General features: G+C 42.6%; 1 protein-coding gene across 16 annotated transcripts in view; it reads right to left on the minus strand.

The window, feature by feature from the left end:
• The window catches only part of LOC1270253 (neurogenic protein mastermind), a 134,664-nt gene that overhangs the window by 82,397 nt on the left and 36,535 nt on the right, over nucleotides 1-15,732 (minus strand). For 9 of the 16 annotated variants that reach the window (XM_061647361.1, XM_061647358.1, XM_061647362.1 and 6 more), the window contains exons 3-6: nucleotides 5,649-5,819; nucleotides 4,908-5,006; nucleotides 4,046-4,171; nucleotides 1,987-2,613 (exon numbers count right to left, since the gene is read on the minus strand). In XM_061647361.1, the coding sequence (XP_061503345.1) occupies nucleotides 1,987-2,613; nucleotides 4,046-4,171; nucleotides 4,908-5,006; nucleotides 5,649-5,819 (1,023 nt within the window). The remainder of the gene's footprint in view (nucleotides 1-1,986; nucleotides 2,614-4,045; nucleotides 4,172-4,907; nucleotides 5,007-5,648; nucleotides 5,820-15,732) is intronic. The other 7 variants (XM_061647371.1, XM_061647370.1, XM_061647363.1 and 4 more) reach the window with 4 other exon arrangements.

The following is a 15,732-nucleotide window of genomic DNA, read 5'->3' on the forward strand; positions in this document are numbered from 1 at the left end:
AAGCGAGAGGTCCATCGGGTCGTACCAAATAAAATAAACACAATCCAATCGTGTGTAGGGCAAATATTTCATTTCATACCCAGCTGATAACGCATCACATACGAATGTGAGATATCAAGAGCATCACACATTGCTTAAAAGCAAGCGTTAGCATTATGTAGGGAAATATGGTTCAGAGTTCCCACTAAAAGCCCATACATTTGCATGAATAGAAAACACACCTCATGAGACAGGAATTCCCATTTAAAATTGGAGAAAAAAATGTAATCACCCACAACGAAGATGTTCTTTTCAAACCCATACCATAGCAAAAAGCTTAACGCTCGAGCAGCGTAGGTCAGGGAATCTCGTCTTTTCGCCAAACCACCCGTGTTTTGTAATGGGTACAAGCTGAGCTGAAAAGTGTACCCAGCTCATTGAAATTCGAGGGATTAAGTTGAACTAGTTCTCTTACTCCCCGCGAAACACGGACAAACACACACACACACACACGCACACAAATGGGGCCACGCGGTTCGTACGCGATGCGCTCCACTGTTGTCTGTGAATCGTAGCTGCATACACAAACTAGCACAACTCACTCTATGGTAAGATGGCGAGTAACTTAGAGAGAGAGAGAGAGAGAGAGAGAGAGAGAGAGAGAGAGAGAGAGAAAAAAAGAGAGAGAAAGAGAGCACAACATAATACAAAACCAGGAGGTTTCAGGAATTTTCCGGGAAAACTGCACGCCACTAGGACGCCATCGCCCCCTCCATCGCCTGCTTTGACAATGGAGGCGCCTGGTGCTGGTGCCAAGAGATTTTCGCTTTTTTCTAGAAAATCGGGCATGACAAAGTGTGTCATGGTTCCCGTTCAGGAGCACCAAATGGGAGAGGCAATTTGAAGCGGGTAGTGTATAATCTCAGCCCGAATTGCATAAACTGACACCCGGATGGCTGGAGCTGGAAGACATAATTCACCCGGTGTAACGCCGCTGCAAACGGTGTAACATACGATCAACGGGGTTGAAAGGTTTGAGATTTTGTTTATACGGAACGTTTTTGTTCTCGGAAGAAGCTTCCGTGGGTTAGTCTCACACAAAAGAAACCGTACAAAACTGGTACAAACTGGGTTGGTATAAAACTATTATTTAAAGAAGTTGAAAATGTAATATTGAATTTATTAATGGTTAAACTAGAACGTTTTAAGCTTATAAATAACGTGTTTTACTAGAAAAGAGATTTGTTTCGATCTACTATACATTACTGATTTTTTTAATCATCAACAAGTAAAACATTCATTCATTCATTCAAGTATTTTAAAGGAAAAAAACTGTTCTTGCTGTTCCAGCGCACAGTTTACATGTTTTACATACACTGCTTCAAGCGCATAACGCTAAAGCATAAATGTTAGACATGGCTTCCTTTCAAAAAAAGAAAAAAAACAAAGCGCTTTTGGACACATGGAATCACAAGAATTCCGACTTCTTTTTAAGTCCTTTCTTTGGGTTATCAAAAGAATCTTGTGCTCTCCGAAGAGACAATGCATGCACGATGCACGATAAAGGGAGGCTCAAAGTATAAGCTCTCCCACAAAAAGACGTTACAATCCGTTGTGCAGTAAGCAGTTACAGGGTAAGGTAAGATTGTTTTCGACATAAATCAAATTGCAATGCTTCTTATCCTTATACGAGGCTCCCTTGAGAGTATAACAGCCATTCAAATAGAGTTAAAAAGCAACCAAACATAGTAAGTCCTTGCAGATTATCAAAAGCAATCTATTTGTAGAGCTTACTCCACTCTGTTTTGAATACTTAACTGCTGAACTTCTAAAGAAAAACACGTATGTGGAACGTCTGACGTATTTTCAAGACCTAAGTCATAAAAGTTGAGCTGAATAGCCCAATAAGACCTGTAGACACCTCCAGAACAGTCGTAGCCATAAGAGCAATAAATGCAATCGAAACTTACTACAACTACCACATTTAAAAATAGTTTCTAAACTCACCTTGATTCATGTTGGCACTGGCGTTGGCGGCTACGTTCGCGAAATGCTGCTGTAGCTGCTGCTGAAGGGCTTGGTGCGGGGCAAGCTGCGCGTGAACGAGGGACGGTGGCGGCGGTTGCCCTATCTGATGGGCGGATTGTGAGTGCGCCAGCCCGGACACTAGCACGACACCGGCACCACCTGCACCTCCCCCGCCTGGTCCACCATTTCCACTGGACCCGCTGGCACCAGATCCTCCACCACCACCACCACCACCACTTAAACTAACACTTCCGGTCAAAATGCTGGCCAACGCACTGCCAGCCGTACTACCACTGATCATGTTTGCACCGATTACACCACCACCACCACCCGCACCGGTGGATGAATTGACCAGCTGTCCTCCGGGACCCATAGCACCGCCGCCGCCACCGCCCAGGATGGCCGACAGGTTGAGTGAACCAACCGGGGTGCCGACACCGCCCGGACCGCCGCCGAGGCTGCTGATCTGCTGGGCCGATTGCGATAAAGGCACGTTGTTGCTCGCTATGCTAGTACTATTTGGTGCGTTGACAGAGGTTGCGAGATTTGGCAGGACGGCACCGTTCGTTCCGTTCACTGAGTTGTAGATCGTGTATTGCTCCTCGTCTGTAACATTGGCACAGGATCAAGCAAGCAGGGGGGGAAAAAGAAGAAGAGAAAAACACAATTACATCAATTTATTAATAATACCAACCAAACAGAAACGCCTAATGCGATACCACGTGCATGAGTGATAGCAATACGGTTACGAATAGTGAAACGAGAGTGCATTTTGTACAAACGCATGCGGACGAACGTATACAAGGTTTTTTTTACATTTAGATCTTTATGGAATTTTGAGCCTGTCGCTTAATGAAGCACATTCTTAGACATTAAATCTATAATCATTACAAAAATCCAAAATGAAATAAAATATAGCATTGAACTGTAAAACAAAAAACATGCAGATACATCACAGCTCTTTGAAATAACGGTCACTGATTTGAGCGCCATCTAGGGTCCACTAGTTCAGGCATGTAACGTAGATGGCGCTACTCGCGTGGTGATTTTGAAGTGGTGATTTGCACTTGGTAGAGGTTCTTGTTTTCGCTAACGCACAGGCAGCCACACGATGGACATAGAAAATCGAAAATGATTACGAAGTAATTTCTATTGCAAAGGTCATAATGGTAATAAAAGAATTTTTAAATGTTTTTTTATGTTTTCATTTTATCCCACAATATTTCCATGCATCGCATTGGTTCGATGATTGGTGATCTTATAACCGGTGCCATATACAAGGAAAGCAGGTCGGCACACTAATACAAATAAATAGATGCCTCTTCCGTAAATGGTAAGACCAACTCCGAATTTAACAATTTCTGCCACAGACGAGAGTTGCTATTGAAGACAAGTGCAAAATGCTGAGCTGCAATTCGGTCAATGGCGCAAAACGAATATCGCTGACATATGTCATACATTCGCAAACAAACAAATAACAATCCGTCTGAAAGTGAACTGCAATACCGGTTAATGACTAAGATGGATCGTGGGAGATTGCAGAGATGTGACTCATATTCACCACGCGAAAAGAAAAAATGTGAAAAATGGCACAATTAACGATGGTGAAACACAAAAAAACGTTTAGCTTTCACACGATTAACACACACAAAATACGGAATTTTTGACAAATTTCCTAAGCTAGCTAGTGAATAAATCTGATTATAAAAGGATTCAATAAACAAGCGTTTAAAGTGTGACTATATTTACAACCAAGTCATGCCTAACTAACATACTAAGAAAAAACATACGGAAACACACAACAACATCGGCAGCGATCACATACAACAGTAGAAACAACAACAACGAAATTCATTTCAGTAATAGAACGTAAACAAAAGAAAAAAAAACAATCACATCGAATAGTGCGAAGAACGAAAATATATAAATTAAAAAAAAACAAACGAGCACGTAAGTTAAGGGCAAAGACGACACACGGGGGATGTTATGCTTCGGGCGCCCTCCGATCTGAAACCGGAACAGCGCCCCCACCACTTACTTGGACTGCGATAGTGCAACGACGCCATTGGGGGTGGCGGGGGCGGTGGCTGATGATGGAAGGTTTGCAACTGCCTGTGAGCTGAGGTGGACCACGTAACCGATTCCGTGGGACTGATGCAAATGGCTTCGGTGGTTTGAAGGTGGGTTTTTTCGTCATTGTTTTTGTGTGTACGTGGATGATGGAATGGGGGGGGATCAATAGTTGTTGATGGAAATAAGATGTGGTGGCAATGACAAACACGCGAGAGCAAAAGTGTCAATCCCACACACACACACATAGAAGTACGCACGCGCGCCCACACCCATACCACAGGTGATAGTCAACCAATAGAACAGGGGGAAGTTCAGTAATTGCGTATATGAGATCGTTGTCGGTGTCATTGTTGATGTGTTCAGCGCGTAGGCATTTGATGGCGGACATATACCAGCAGTTCAGCAACAAACGGAAGCGGCATGATGATAAAAGGGGATGGGAAACATAACTCATCGATTAGACACGTCGCATATCATGATGACCACTTGTTGTTTGCAACAATTCTAAGGTCAATTTTAATGGCAATTGTAATGCGAAATAAAAGACAAATAAAATTGATACACAATAAAGGTCGATTGTTTCAACCAAAAATATTAAACGAAACTCAAACTAATACTGGTACCCTTCAAAAGAAATGTACAAACTACTGTGAACCACCCCCTGTGATCCCTCTAAATGACCTACATTTTGAACAGCAATTTTTGCCAATCGGATGAGCACTCGGTTTGGCTACATTGACCCTTAAAGGTTTGGCTACATTGACCCCTTAAAGCCCCTCAGACCAGCAACTGAAAAAAGGTCCCACACATGGCGCGCTACTACTTACCAGCTATCGATAGTGCAGATGTAGGGCTTTCCGGTAGCAGAATGCCCTTTTGTACAAGTTCTTCCCGGTTGGCACGTACTGAAATTTTCCGCTCGAGCGCTGCATATTTCCATCGTTTCGTGCAAGTTTTTAGCGAAATTGTTGAGGCACACAGGACAGGGGGGGTACGTGGGGTAGTGTATTGAATGGATGATGTACAGGGCAAAAGATGAAATATACGGGCCAGACACACACGCGTGCAATCAGTTGAAAAGAGGTAAGAAAAGAGATAAAAAAACGAAAATGTAAGGCAAAATAGAATACATAACAAACGCAAGCGCATGTTAATCAAATGTTAAATTGTTAGTAGAAAAGAAGATGGAAAAAGGTGAGAAATTGTTAGTAAAATGGAAAAATGTCCGATTCAAAATGATAAACAAGAATAATAATGAAGACTGACAATTTAATAAGGGAAAAAAACAGCACAAACTCCAAGAAGTTAAAAGTAAAAGAAATTAGTTTTCAAATGCAATTAGTGAAACAGAAGAAAATACAAATTCATAATAGGCAAAATCAAATCAACAGAAGCTGCTTCCTTGTGTACTACACAAACAGAGAGGGATACAGCATAAGGGCAACCGTGTTGACCCTTACGCTCCAGAACCTCCACTCGCGAGCAAGAAGCACGATCCGAAACAAAAAAAAAAAAAAGGCACAAGAAACAAAAGCACCAGAATCAATTAGCAGCCATTTGCAACTTACACTTTGAGGTGGACTCGAACTTTTCGCTTTTCTTTTTTCTCCGCCACTTCCACGGCTTGAACAGCCGGCCGAAGGCGCTGAACTTGCTGCTTTTGCGCTCTAGCGGCGGTGTCCGGGAGCCCGAGTTGAGGCTGTTCGAGCGCATCGTGGTGCCGTTCTGTTTTTTTGTCGCTAGAAATGAACAGGAAAGGTAGAAAAGAGGTAGGACATTAATTTAAATCGAATTGTAGCATCCAGCTGCTATATGCTTCAGGTAAGGTGTTTATGAGTCGACTTTTGTACATTGTTTTGCATAGAAGAGAGTTTGTTGCCGTAAAGTCTTGCGCCGTAAGGAGACAACAAGCAAAGAAGAAAATGTATGACATTTCGATATAGTTGACTAATGGTTGTGAGACAGTTTTTTTTTATTAGATTTTGTATCAAGTCCACTATTTCTTTATACAGTACCACCACCAACAAGACATGTCTGCTTCAATAACTTTTAGAGAGCTTTTTTTGGTGTTTCGGAACATTTCAACTGAAAATGTTTAATTACTCACACACGTCGAACAGTTGTTATTCATTATGTTTGTAAAAAGGCATGATTCATACGTTACATAAAATAATCATAAATTATTGTCTTCCCGAAACACACAAACAGACGCCAAAAGCAATGGGACAAGCAAACACACATGGCTATGCATCATGGTATGTGGAATAATTTACAGCATTTACAACTACCTTCATTATTTAAATGCTTTCTTTCTGTTAAGCGATAAGCTTCATTTCATGCAAGCCCACAATGGCGAAAAGTGTGCGAGATCAGTAAAAGGTGTGAGTAAAAAGGATTATTACAATCATCAACACAGACAGAGTGAAGAAGAAATGAATGTTTTCTCTGCAAAACGCTGATAAAACACGGATTAACATAATGCCTCTCTTCAATAAAAGCTCTTTTGCATCATTTTATACCTTCAACATAAAATTGCGAAATTATTGCGAAATACTTTGCAATACAAAATATGATTGACAGTAAGCTCTTTCATCTGTTCCGTGAACGTGGACGCGATCGAAAGTATTACGCGAAATCCTTGACCGTTATTTGCATTTATCACTAGCGTTTTGTTTATTGGCTTTTATAGGATATATTTACTGCATTGGAGGGTTAATATATTATGCTCCAGGAAGGAGAAGACCTCCCTTTACAATCTTGAACTTTTGTTTCCTTTATTTCTCTCTCTCTCTCTCTCTCTCTCTCTCTTTCCTTGATGATGGAATTTTACTTGAAGGTCTTATGTTCAACCTGCGAATCTTCAGATTGTGATGAATACATCCTCCGGTTAGGCGATTTTCTGTTGAATTCTTCAATCAAGAAAAAAATAAAAGGGAGTGCCTTTGCTTCCACTCATAGGCAGGGCATGAAGTTTGTTTATAATGCGAGTTGTTTAAATGAGAAAAAGAAACCCCACACGCACACAAGCACATAAAACGTGTATTAAAGCACCATATACCACACGGCACTGCTATGCTGCTGCCGTTTAGGGTTCGATGCGTAGCACATGTGTGCTAGTGTGTAAGCTTCGCACGTCTCGCATGGCAGCATAACTCGAAAAAAAGACGCAAAACATTGACGCTGTTGCGAGTTGGAGGAACGAGATAAACAATAAAAAAACGCACACACAGCACACACTCTGACCATGAAACCAAACCAAGTGGCCTTCTGATAAACGGTGAGAAAAGAAAAGAAACCGGTTCTGCTACCTTTTCCCATTTGCTTGGGTTGTGGAGCAGCAGCAGCAGCAGCAGCGCCCGGCGTAAACGACATAATGGGAAAGAAAACGATAAAAAAAATGTATGCGTGCTCTGTGCACCGGCACACCACCATGGAGTGCGAGAGGGAGGGCAATAGGAAGAAGAATAATAAGATGATCACTGATCTTGCGGTAAAGACGAAATCCAAAAGCCATTTCGACAAGATCAGTCTGTCTCCACATCCCTCTGGTCGTCGTTTGGTTACAGGTGATCGCCACGATCGAGAGCTGTTGAGCTCGAACCTTCATCCGACGAAAACCAGTCATAACTCCCCTCACACCTTGGGCCGCATGGCACCCAACATTATCACATCATCCACGCGATGATACGCTATTGCAGCAGCAAACATTCCAGTCCGATGACTTTGATGGAGACTTTTTGTTTTCTTTTTCTCTCTCTCTCTCTCTCTCTCTCTCTCTCTCTCTCTCTCTCTCTCTCTCTCTCTCTCTCTCTCTCTCTCTCTCTCTCTCTCTCTCTCTCTCTCTCTCTCACTGTTTGTGTGCGTGTGTATTCGCTCCCCCCTATATGCAATGGCATCCAACTGTACAGTGGCCTGGAAATGAATCTTGAATCGATTTCGTGGTAATGAAGCTAATGCTAATGATAGTCAACATTAGAAGATGTAGGTAGTAAAGCATACGAGAAGAGATAACGCATTCACTGTACTGTGCAATAAAAAACCACGATACGATGATTGTTGGGATTATATTATGCATAGCTGTACATTTATGCTCTGTAACCATATTTGGTATCGTTACAGTCATAAGTTGGTGGAATGCAAAGAAAGCTACACAAACATGTATTATTATATTTTATTCCAAAAAAATGGCAAAACTTGTAACATTATGAAGATATTGACAAGCTGCCATGGAGCAGTAGTAAGCCAATCCTGTCTAACGTACCACAAAGGCGTGTTAATCAAATCTTTTCTAGAGCAAATAAACGAGGGAAATAACTTCCATTTTCGACAAAAACCCAGAAATCTCCCAGAAGGAATGATACATGTTTTAGCGCAAATGATAATTTAATTAACTTCAATATAGCAACCTTGATTCTTATAAATAATCGAGTTAACGACAAACTTTAAGTGTTTGTCGTTGGAAAGTCATTGTTAAAAAAAAAAATTTTAAATAACAATTTCACCCGAAACAGAAAAAAAGTATGCAGCAATTAAGCGCTACCTCAGTTATTTTCCAGCCTCCTACCAGCCAGCAACTAAAAACTAAACCAAGCACGTAGAAAAAGAAAAAAGTCACAAGAGAAAACAACTTTTTCGGTGAGTTTAATAAAAACCGCAAACTTTCGCCCGCCAAATAACAAAAACAACCAGATAACCGACCATTCACCGGCCGCTCCACTTCAAACATTAGCCACTTCACAACGGAGCAGCAGCAGGAAAGTTCTAATGAACCGAGAAAAGCAATAATGAAAAGCTTGCCCACTTTCACAAAGTAAGTATTGCCCCGCCATCATGTGACAAGCCTGCAGCAGCAGCAGCAGCAGCAGCAGCAACTTGTCGGTCAGGCACGTGTTTCACGTCACTTCCGAGTTACTGAACGGCAAAAAAAACAGGACGACTGAGAAAAGGGGGTAGCAGAAAATCGACAAAAACAAATTACAACAACAACAACAACAACAACAAAACGTAGTACCAAAATAACCACCACCAACAAACTCGAGTGGACGAGTGCCGGTGGACAAAAAAGTCACTTCAAGGATTACACGAAGCTTTTGTCGTCTTTACCGCTTGTTTATCTCCCCACCGCTACGGTAGGCCTTTGCCGGGGGGAATCAGGAGCACGAAAACTGACTTCGACATTTTGACGATCGAAACTTTTCCCACCTGACACCCCCCCACACGGTCATTCCCTATCCTCCGCCACTTGTGTACTAGAGCCTTGTGCCAATATAGATTATGGACTCAAGAAAGCGGCCGGACGATGTTTATCATTGCGATGGACTTCACGGGCGTTTATCGCAGCTTGCGCAGCTCGGCCCGCAAATTCTGCCTGTCAGCAGGATGTCAACGTTGTTTTGAGTGCCCTAAACGAACGACATTAAGTGGATTGGCGGGCTTTGATTGGGACACAGTGGTGAGAGTAAAATCTTACCGTGATACACCAGACATTTGAAGTTTGCTAAAATGAAGAGCTTTTTGGTATGATAATCAGACGACGCTTGTAAAGTAAGAGTTGATCTTAACCCTCAAAAGAGCTCTTCTGGTTATCGCAAAACATTGACCTTTTGTACCCAATATATTTTTCACGTGAAGCGGATTCAACTCACATAATAAACAAAGAAAGCAATACCCCGAACACAAGAGATACTGCAAAAAAAAAAATTGAAGTTCGCTTGTAAAATGACCTTAAAATAGCTCTCCTGGACCAACTGGTTTTCAGAGAACTGTACTTTGAATGAAACTTTATACCGGTGCACGGACACATAAAAAAACGATACGGACACCAGACGTATCGCGCACATACCCATACGCATGATACGCTTGCCGTACTGTATAACGCTGTGTGTGTTCGCGCTGGCAGTTGATCATCCTCCAGCTTTCGGTAGCCAGGGCGAAGAAAGTTCGATGGAATGAAAACATAAAACAAATCCAATCACGTCCACGCCCCCGTCATGTTCAACTATCTCCGATAACGACCCAATGTAGAGGGGATAAAGTGATTGGAAAGATGTTCGCTTTTATTATTTTCCTTCATACGCCACACGCAGCCAAACACACACGTGCAGCTTGTCGGGTGGCCTGCCTCGAGAAGCGCATTTCTGACAGTTTGGTACAAATTTTGATCTTAAATAGGAGATTCAAGTTCTTCAACATATCGAAAATAAAATGTTTAGGATTAAATTGATACAGGCTATAGCACATTAAGTTATAGATTGTTCCATCAGTCTAAGCAATAATCTTCAAAATCTCGCATTATCGTCACACGGATAACATCTGTTGCCGAAGCACAAAAACGACACGCACTGTGCGCAGTCGTTGGTAATGGATGTCGCGACGGATAGTGCACACCGTCAGCTAGTCCACACACACACACCTAGGGCGCCCATAATCGATGTGCACTCCCCGTATCGGTCATGGCAACGAAGTGACGACGGAGGTTGTCCGCTCAATTTGGCCATTCGCTTTGACCACCTCTCACTCACCACTCTCTCCCTCTCACCGCCACTTCACCTCGCACCATTCGCGCTCGATTTATCCAATTCCAATTAATTAAGCTCAATCAATCATAATCTTTCGGGGTGGATCTATTTTTGCCAACGCACGGGTGCCTGCGACAGCAGCGCCAGCAGTTTGATACGCATGTGGACCGTCAAGAATGGCTGGCACGTAATAGTAGGCGGCAGAGAAAATAGATAGTGAAGCAGCTGATAAAAAAAACGCCGTACGTACGTACGCATGAACGCTCGTATGCGTTGTGTGATATGAGGAATTCCCATTTGCTCAGGCAGAGTTCGAGAGCTGAGGCAGACAAACCGTCTTCTTGTTGGGGTTTCTAATCGATTTTGATTCGGCCGGGTATGGCAGATACGGAAACGATGCACAAAAAGTACTCTAATTCGATTTAGAATGTGTATAACAGCATAAAATACTGTTATACAATGCACAATAGTAAAATGTAGTATTCTTCAGTTTTACAAACATCAAGCCACAATGATTAACTACAAATGTTGATAAAATATACAATTTCAATTGCAATTAATTGCAGTTATAATCTCAGAAACTATCCAATAATGTTGAAGACAGCTAAATGAAGCAACTGATTAAGCTAAAATCGAAGTATCTGAAGTATCTCTTACATGTGCTAAGATGGAAATGATATCATCCATAAACGGGGCACATTAAGGATGCGCAGTAAATGAGGGATATCGAACGTCCTGATGCGAACTGACCCGTTCGACGCATTCGTCCAGAAACGAATGACCTCTTGATGATGCCCGAATCCATCGAGAGCGCTACTGAATAAACGCCGGTTTTGGATTGATCGCTCCCTTGTCAGCACGCCATCGCACTCATGCCTGCTACACCCTTCAAACCACGCACACATCCGGTCGCTTTCCGTCCATTGACGATTTATTGTGTTTTCCACGAACTCGTTCGCTTTGAACAGTCTCTTCACCACCCACTGATTGGTAAGTGATCTTTCCCGCTGTGCAAAGGAATAAAGAGAAGGCAACCAGTAACAACACAAAAAAAAACGTTGTCTGTATGCGAAAGAACGTCGTTGGTCCGTGGCGCAGGAACAAAATGGATGCAGAAATCTCAGCAGCACCAATCCAGCCCCGACAACGACGACCATCCATCCTCTCCTGCCACGCAACATAACACAGCCGAGAAAGCTCTTTATTATGGTGGCGGCTCCCGCATACATTCATAATGTGCTGTGATTGTCGGCCGATTATTGGAACGAGATTTTCGTTCGGTCTGTCGTTAGTACTTTTTTTTTGTTCATATCTTTGATAACTCGGGAATATCGCACGATGGCAGCGGTTTTTCTTGGAGCAATTTTCTTTTTGTTGGTCGGTCAATATTACTCATCATTTGATGTTATTAGCCATGAGGACAGGAAGCGAGAACATGTACGATGAAATTAGGGAACGACGCGTTGGAGGGAAATCAATTGAATTATTTTCCCTTCCTATCACGCAAAGAGTGAGTCGGGGCGAAAACGGGAAACAATATGCTGCAAAGGAAAGTTAATTAACGATGTTCGATTCCCGATAGAGATAGAGAGAGAGAGACAGCCAGTTAAGCCGTCTCTGCAAACCGAGGGCATTGAGATTTGCTTTTAACAGTCGACTGATAATCTTTACATTCTATAAATATGACTTTTTTGGTAAGTGGAAAAGATTGCTTAACTTAATAACATGCCCGTCATGGATTCAAGCCCCGAATTTACCATGCCCCAAACATAGGACTGACTATTCTGCTACGAATAATCAATAAGTCACTGAATGCTAAGCCATTATTGGTACAGGCAGGCCTTGACTGACAACGGCTGTTGTGCCGAAGAAGAAGAAGAAGAAGAAGAAGAAGAAGAAGAAGAAGAAGAAGAAGAAGAAGAAGAAGAATAAGAAGAAGAAGAAGAAGAAGAAGAACTTGAAGAAAAAGAAGAAGAGCTTGAAGAATAAGAAGAAGAATATAAAGAAGATTTCATTCTAGGCAGAACAATAGATGCATTACCAAATGAAATACTACCATACCTTTCCAAGGGATATGTGCTTGATACGTCAAAAATACTAGGACAGGGGATTACTTGTATCCATTAAAAAAAGCAGAGAAGAATGCATTCTAGGTATTCCATCACAAACCACCTAAAATGCTTTTCGGGATGCACCTAAACGTAAATCCTTCCATTCAAATCCTCGTACAGAAGTACTAAACTAATCGAATAGTCTGGCCGATAAAGAACTTCGTCAAATTGCAAGTTACCGGCTTCTTCTTCTTCTTTTGGCTCAACAACCGTTGTCGGTCAAGGCCTGCCTATACCACTTGTGGGGTTTGGCTTTCAGTGACTTTTGGATTACCCCCCATAGCCAAATAGTCAGTCCTACGTATGGCGGCACGGTCTAGTTGGGGCTTGAACCCATGACTGGCATGTTCTTAAGTCGTACGAGCTGACGACTGTACCATGAGACCGGCAAGTTACCGGCATGCATAAGTAAACGATACGATTGCAGCGACTGCGGGAGTAAAAAATGGCATCGTTGCACTCAGTACAACAGGGAACTATTACCATATTAGACTCTGACAGCTTGTGCCGTTGCTGCATCATTGATATCTTCGTCATCGGAGTCGTTATGCGATGCGTTCTTAAAATAGACTCTTATCGGCATATTTACTTGCGTCAAATCATGGCGCTTTTAAGAAGGCCCATACATCAATTCTGAACAGTACTTAAGATGATTAAAACTCAACATGGCGGGGTATCACTTATTGAAATGTGCTTTTAGCATCATGTCAGGAGCAGAAAATGTAAACAAAGATATCACAGAATGATTATAAATAATGAACTTGTTTTCAAAACACGGTGATAAATTCTGAACTTATTTTGCACTGTATATAAATACGCACACAAAACCCAATCAAATGTGAAACGCTAACAACAATATTTGTTTATCATTTCGATCTCGCATTCAACAATTTCAACAATCCGTATCGTCCCCCATTAAGTAAATCCTGTAGCAACGCGGCATGTTTACCGAATATTTACAGATACAATTAGAGTACGGGTTTCGAAACACATCGAACGGCATTCACGTCACGTCTATTAATGTATGTTTTAATACGTTGTTACAAACCAATACACACGTGTGTGTGTGTGCATCACAAAGAAAAGCTTAAATTTTACACCTCCACGCTAAACCTCAACACAACGCGTCGTAAAAGCGAGCAAAAGAATCCGATACTTCATTATTATGTAACGAAATGTATTCTCAGGTGTCCACCAACCACTCTCCGCTCACAACGAATCCACGAATGCGTAACACGCCTATCGCCCGAACGCCCACCTCCCCCTTCCGTGTTCTCACATTCCAAACGCGTCAATATGCATTATTCGTCACGCATGATTTAGCTATGCGTCACATGGCATTCGCACTAGCCGGTCTGTAACGTGTGCGCATCGACGAAGCCTGACGGAGTGGAACCTGTCAATCAACACGCGCGATAGGCAAGCACACAACAAGAAAGTGTGCTTGCGATTGCTGCTGCTAGCCAGCGATTGAATATCTCTGTTTCGCGTGCAAATCTTGCTGCTGCCCTTGTAAGAAAGCACAAAATGCATTTAGAATTGTACGAAAATGGTAAGCCGCGTGCTGCTGCAGATTGACTGAATGCTAATGACTTGTCATGTAACGTGTGCAAAAAGAGAACGAACCGATCGTCAAAGGCAGGGTTTTTTTCTAACTTTGTTTTGCTATCGCTACTACTATTATTGTTATTATCAGCCGCCAAACTCTCAGACTGATAGGCACTGCATCGTTCCCCGTCCCATATGGGGTAGATAACCGCAGACTGCTTGTTGTAAGAGAGCTTGCCAAAAGAGCAAATTATGCATGATTAGCGGGTCGAAAGTGGCACACACCAACAGCAAAAAGTGGACCCCCGCGTATGTGTGTTTCCGTTTCTTATCTCAAGTGTGGCGCTTACATGTTGTGCTTTGCACCACACTGCAGACGTTTCATAGCACACATACAACAAAACCCGTGCTGAAGATCGACTGGAGTGGTGGTGTAGAGTTGCGCGCAAAAATCAGCAACGAAAACTAGACACAGAAGAATGTTGATGGAAGGAGGATTCGTGATCCCTTCGTTATCACCATTCGAGGGGGGGGGGGGGGGGGGGGGGGGAGCAGAAATATATTTGGGAAATCACAGTGCGCTAACTTAATTAGCACACGGGACGATCGCCGTCCGTATAAGACTTCTGTTAGCGCATCGAGAAATGGTACCAGCAGTGTGTACATATTCGACCAGGATATCTTATAAGTACGGCTAAAATCATTTTTCAATAAATAGCCCTTCATATCCATCACGCACTCCATCACTTAATTACTTAAATACACCATTCGCTAATCCCATCTCCGGTCAGCGAGGTGAAGTAATGATAATCTCGCCGATGACTACGAGATGTATCAGCAAACAGGTTGTTAGTTGCATTGACACAAACCGTTGCATCATCCCGTAATCGATGACTGGCAACGGAGCGGCAACGGCACCTTCGCTCTGTCTCTGTCATAACACGACAAACCAACCATACCACCGTCGTCATCCGTTTCCTCTTTCTGCACTGCGGGCTACGGCAGGCGAGCAGTGGCCTGGGAACAATATTTCACAACCGATAATGAGCGGTTAATGTTTGTGGCGTTGCAGAAAAATTACCACCACACCACCGCTCCATCCTTAACGGTGGCACATAAATGCCGCGGCCGAAGCAATCCGCACAAACATCTTGTCCCCGTTGGTTGGTTAGCATTTCTGGCGCGTTCGTTACTTAAGATCGGTGCGCACAGGAAATGGGGAAAAAACACGCCACTATGCAGATGTTTGGTGATGCGGTAGCGCTGACGACCCACCTGTCGATAATTTGATACTAAAGCCATCAAGCGTCCAAGATCGAACGATTGTGCAACTTTATGATCGCTAATCAGTGTAACAGGCACTTTAACATCTGATGCAGCCGAAGTTAGCGTAAGAGGAAAAGATTTGGAAGACTTGCTTCTTTCTATTAAAAAACAATAAAAACCTTTTGTTTTAATGTACAAGAAGCAGTTGC

This window comes from Anopheles gambiae, chromosome 2 (assembly GCF_943734735.2).
Source record: "Anopheles gambiae chromosome 2, idAnoGambNW_F1_1, whole genome shotgun sequence".
Lineage (NCBI taxonomy): Eukaryota > Metazoa > Arthropoda > Insecta > Diptera > Culicidae > Anopheles > Anopheles gambiae.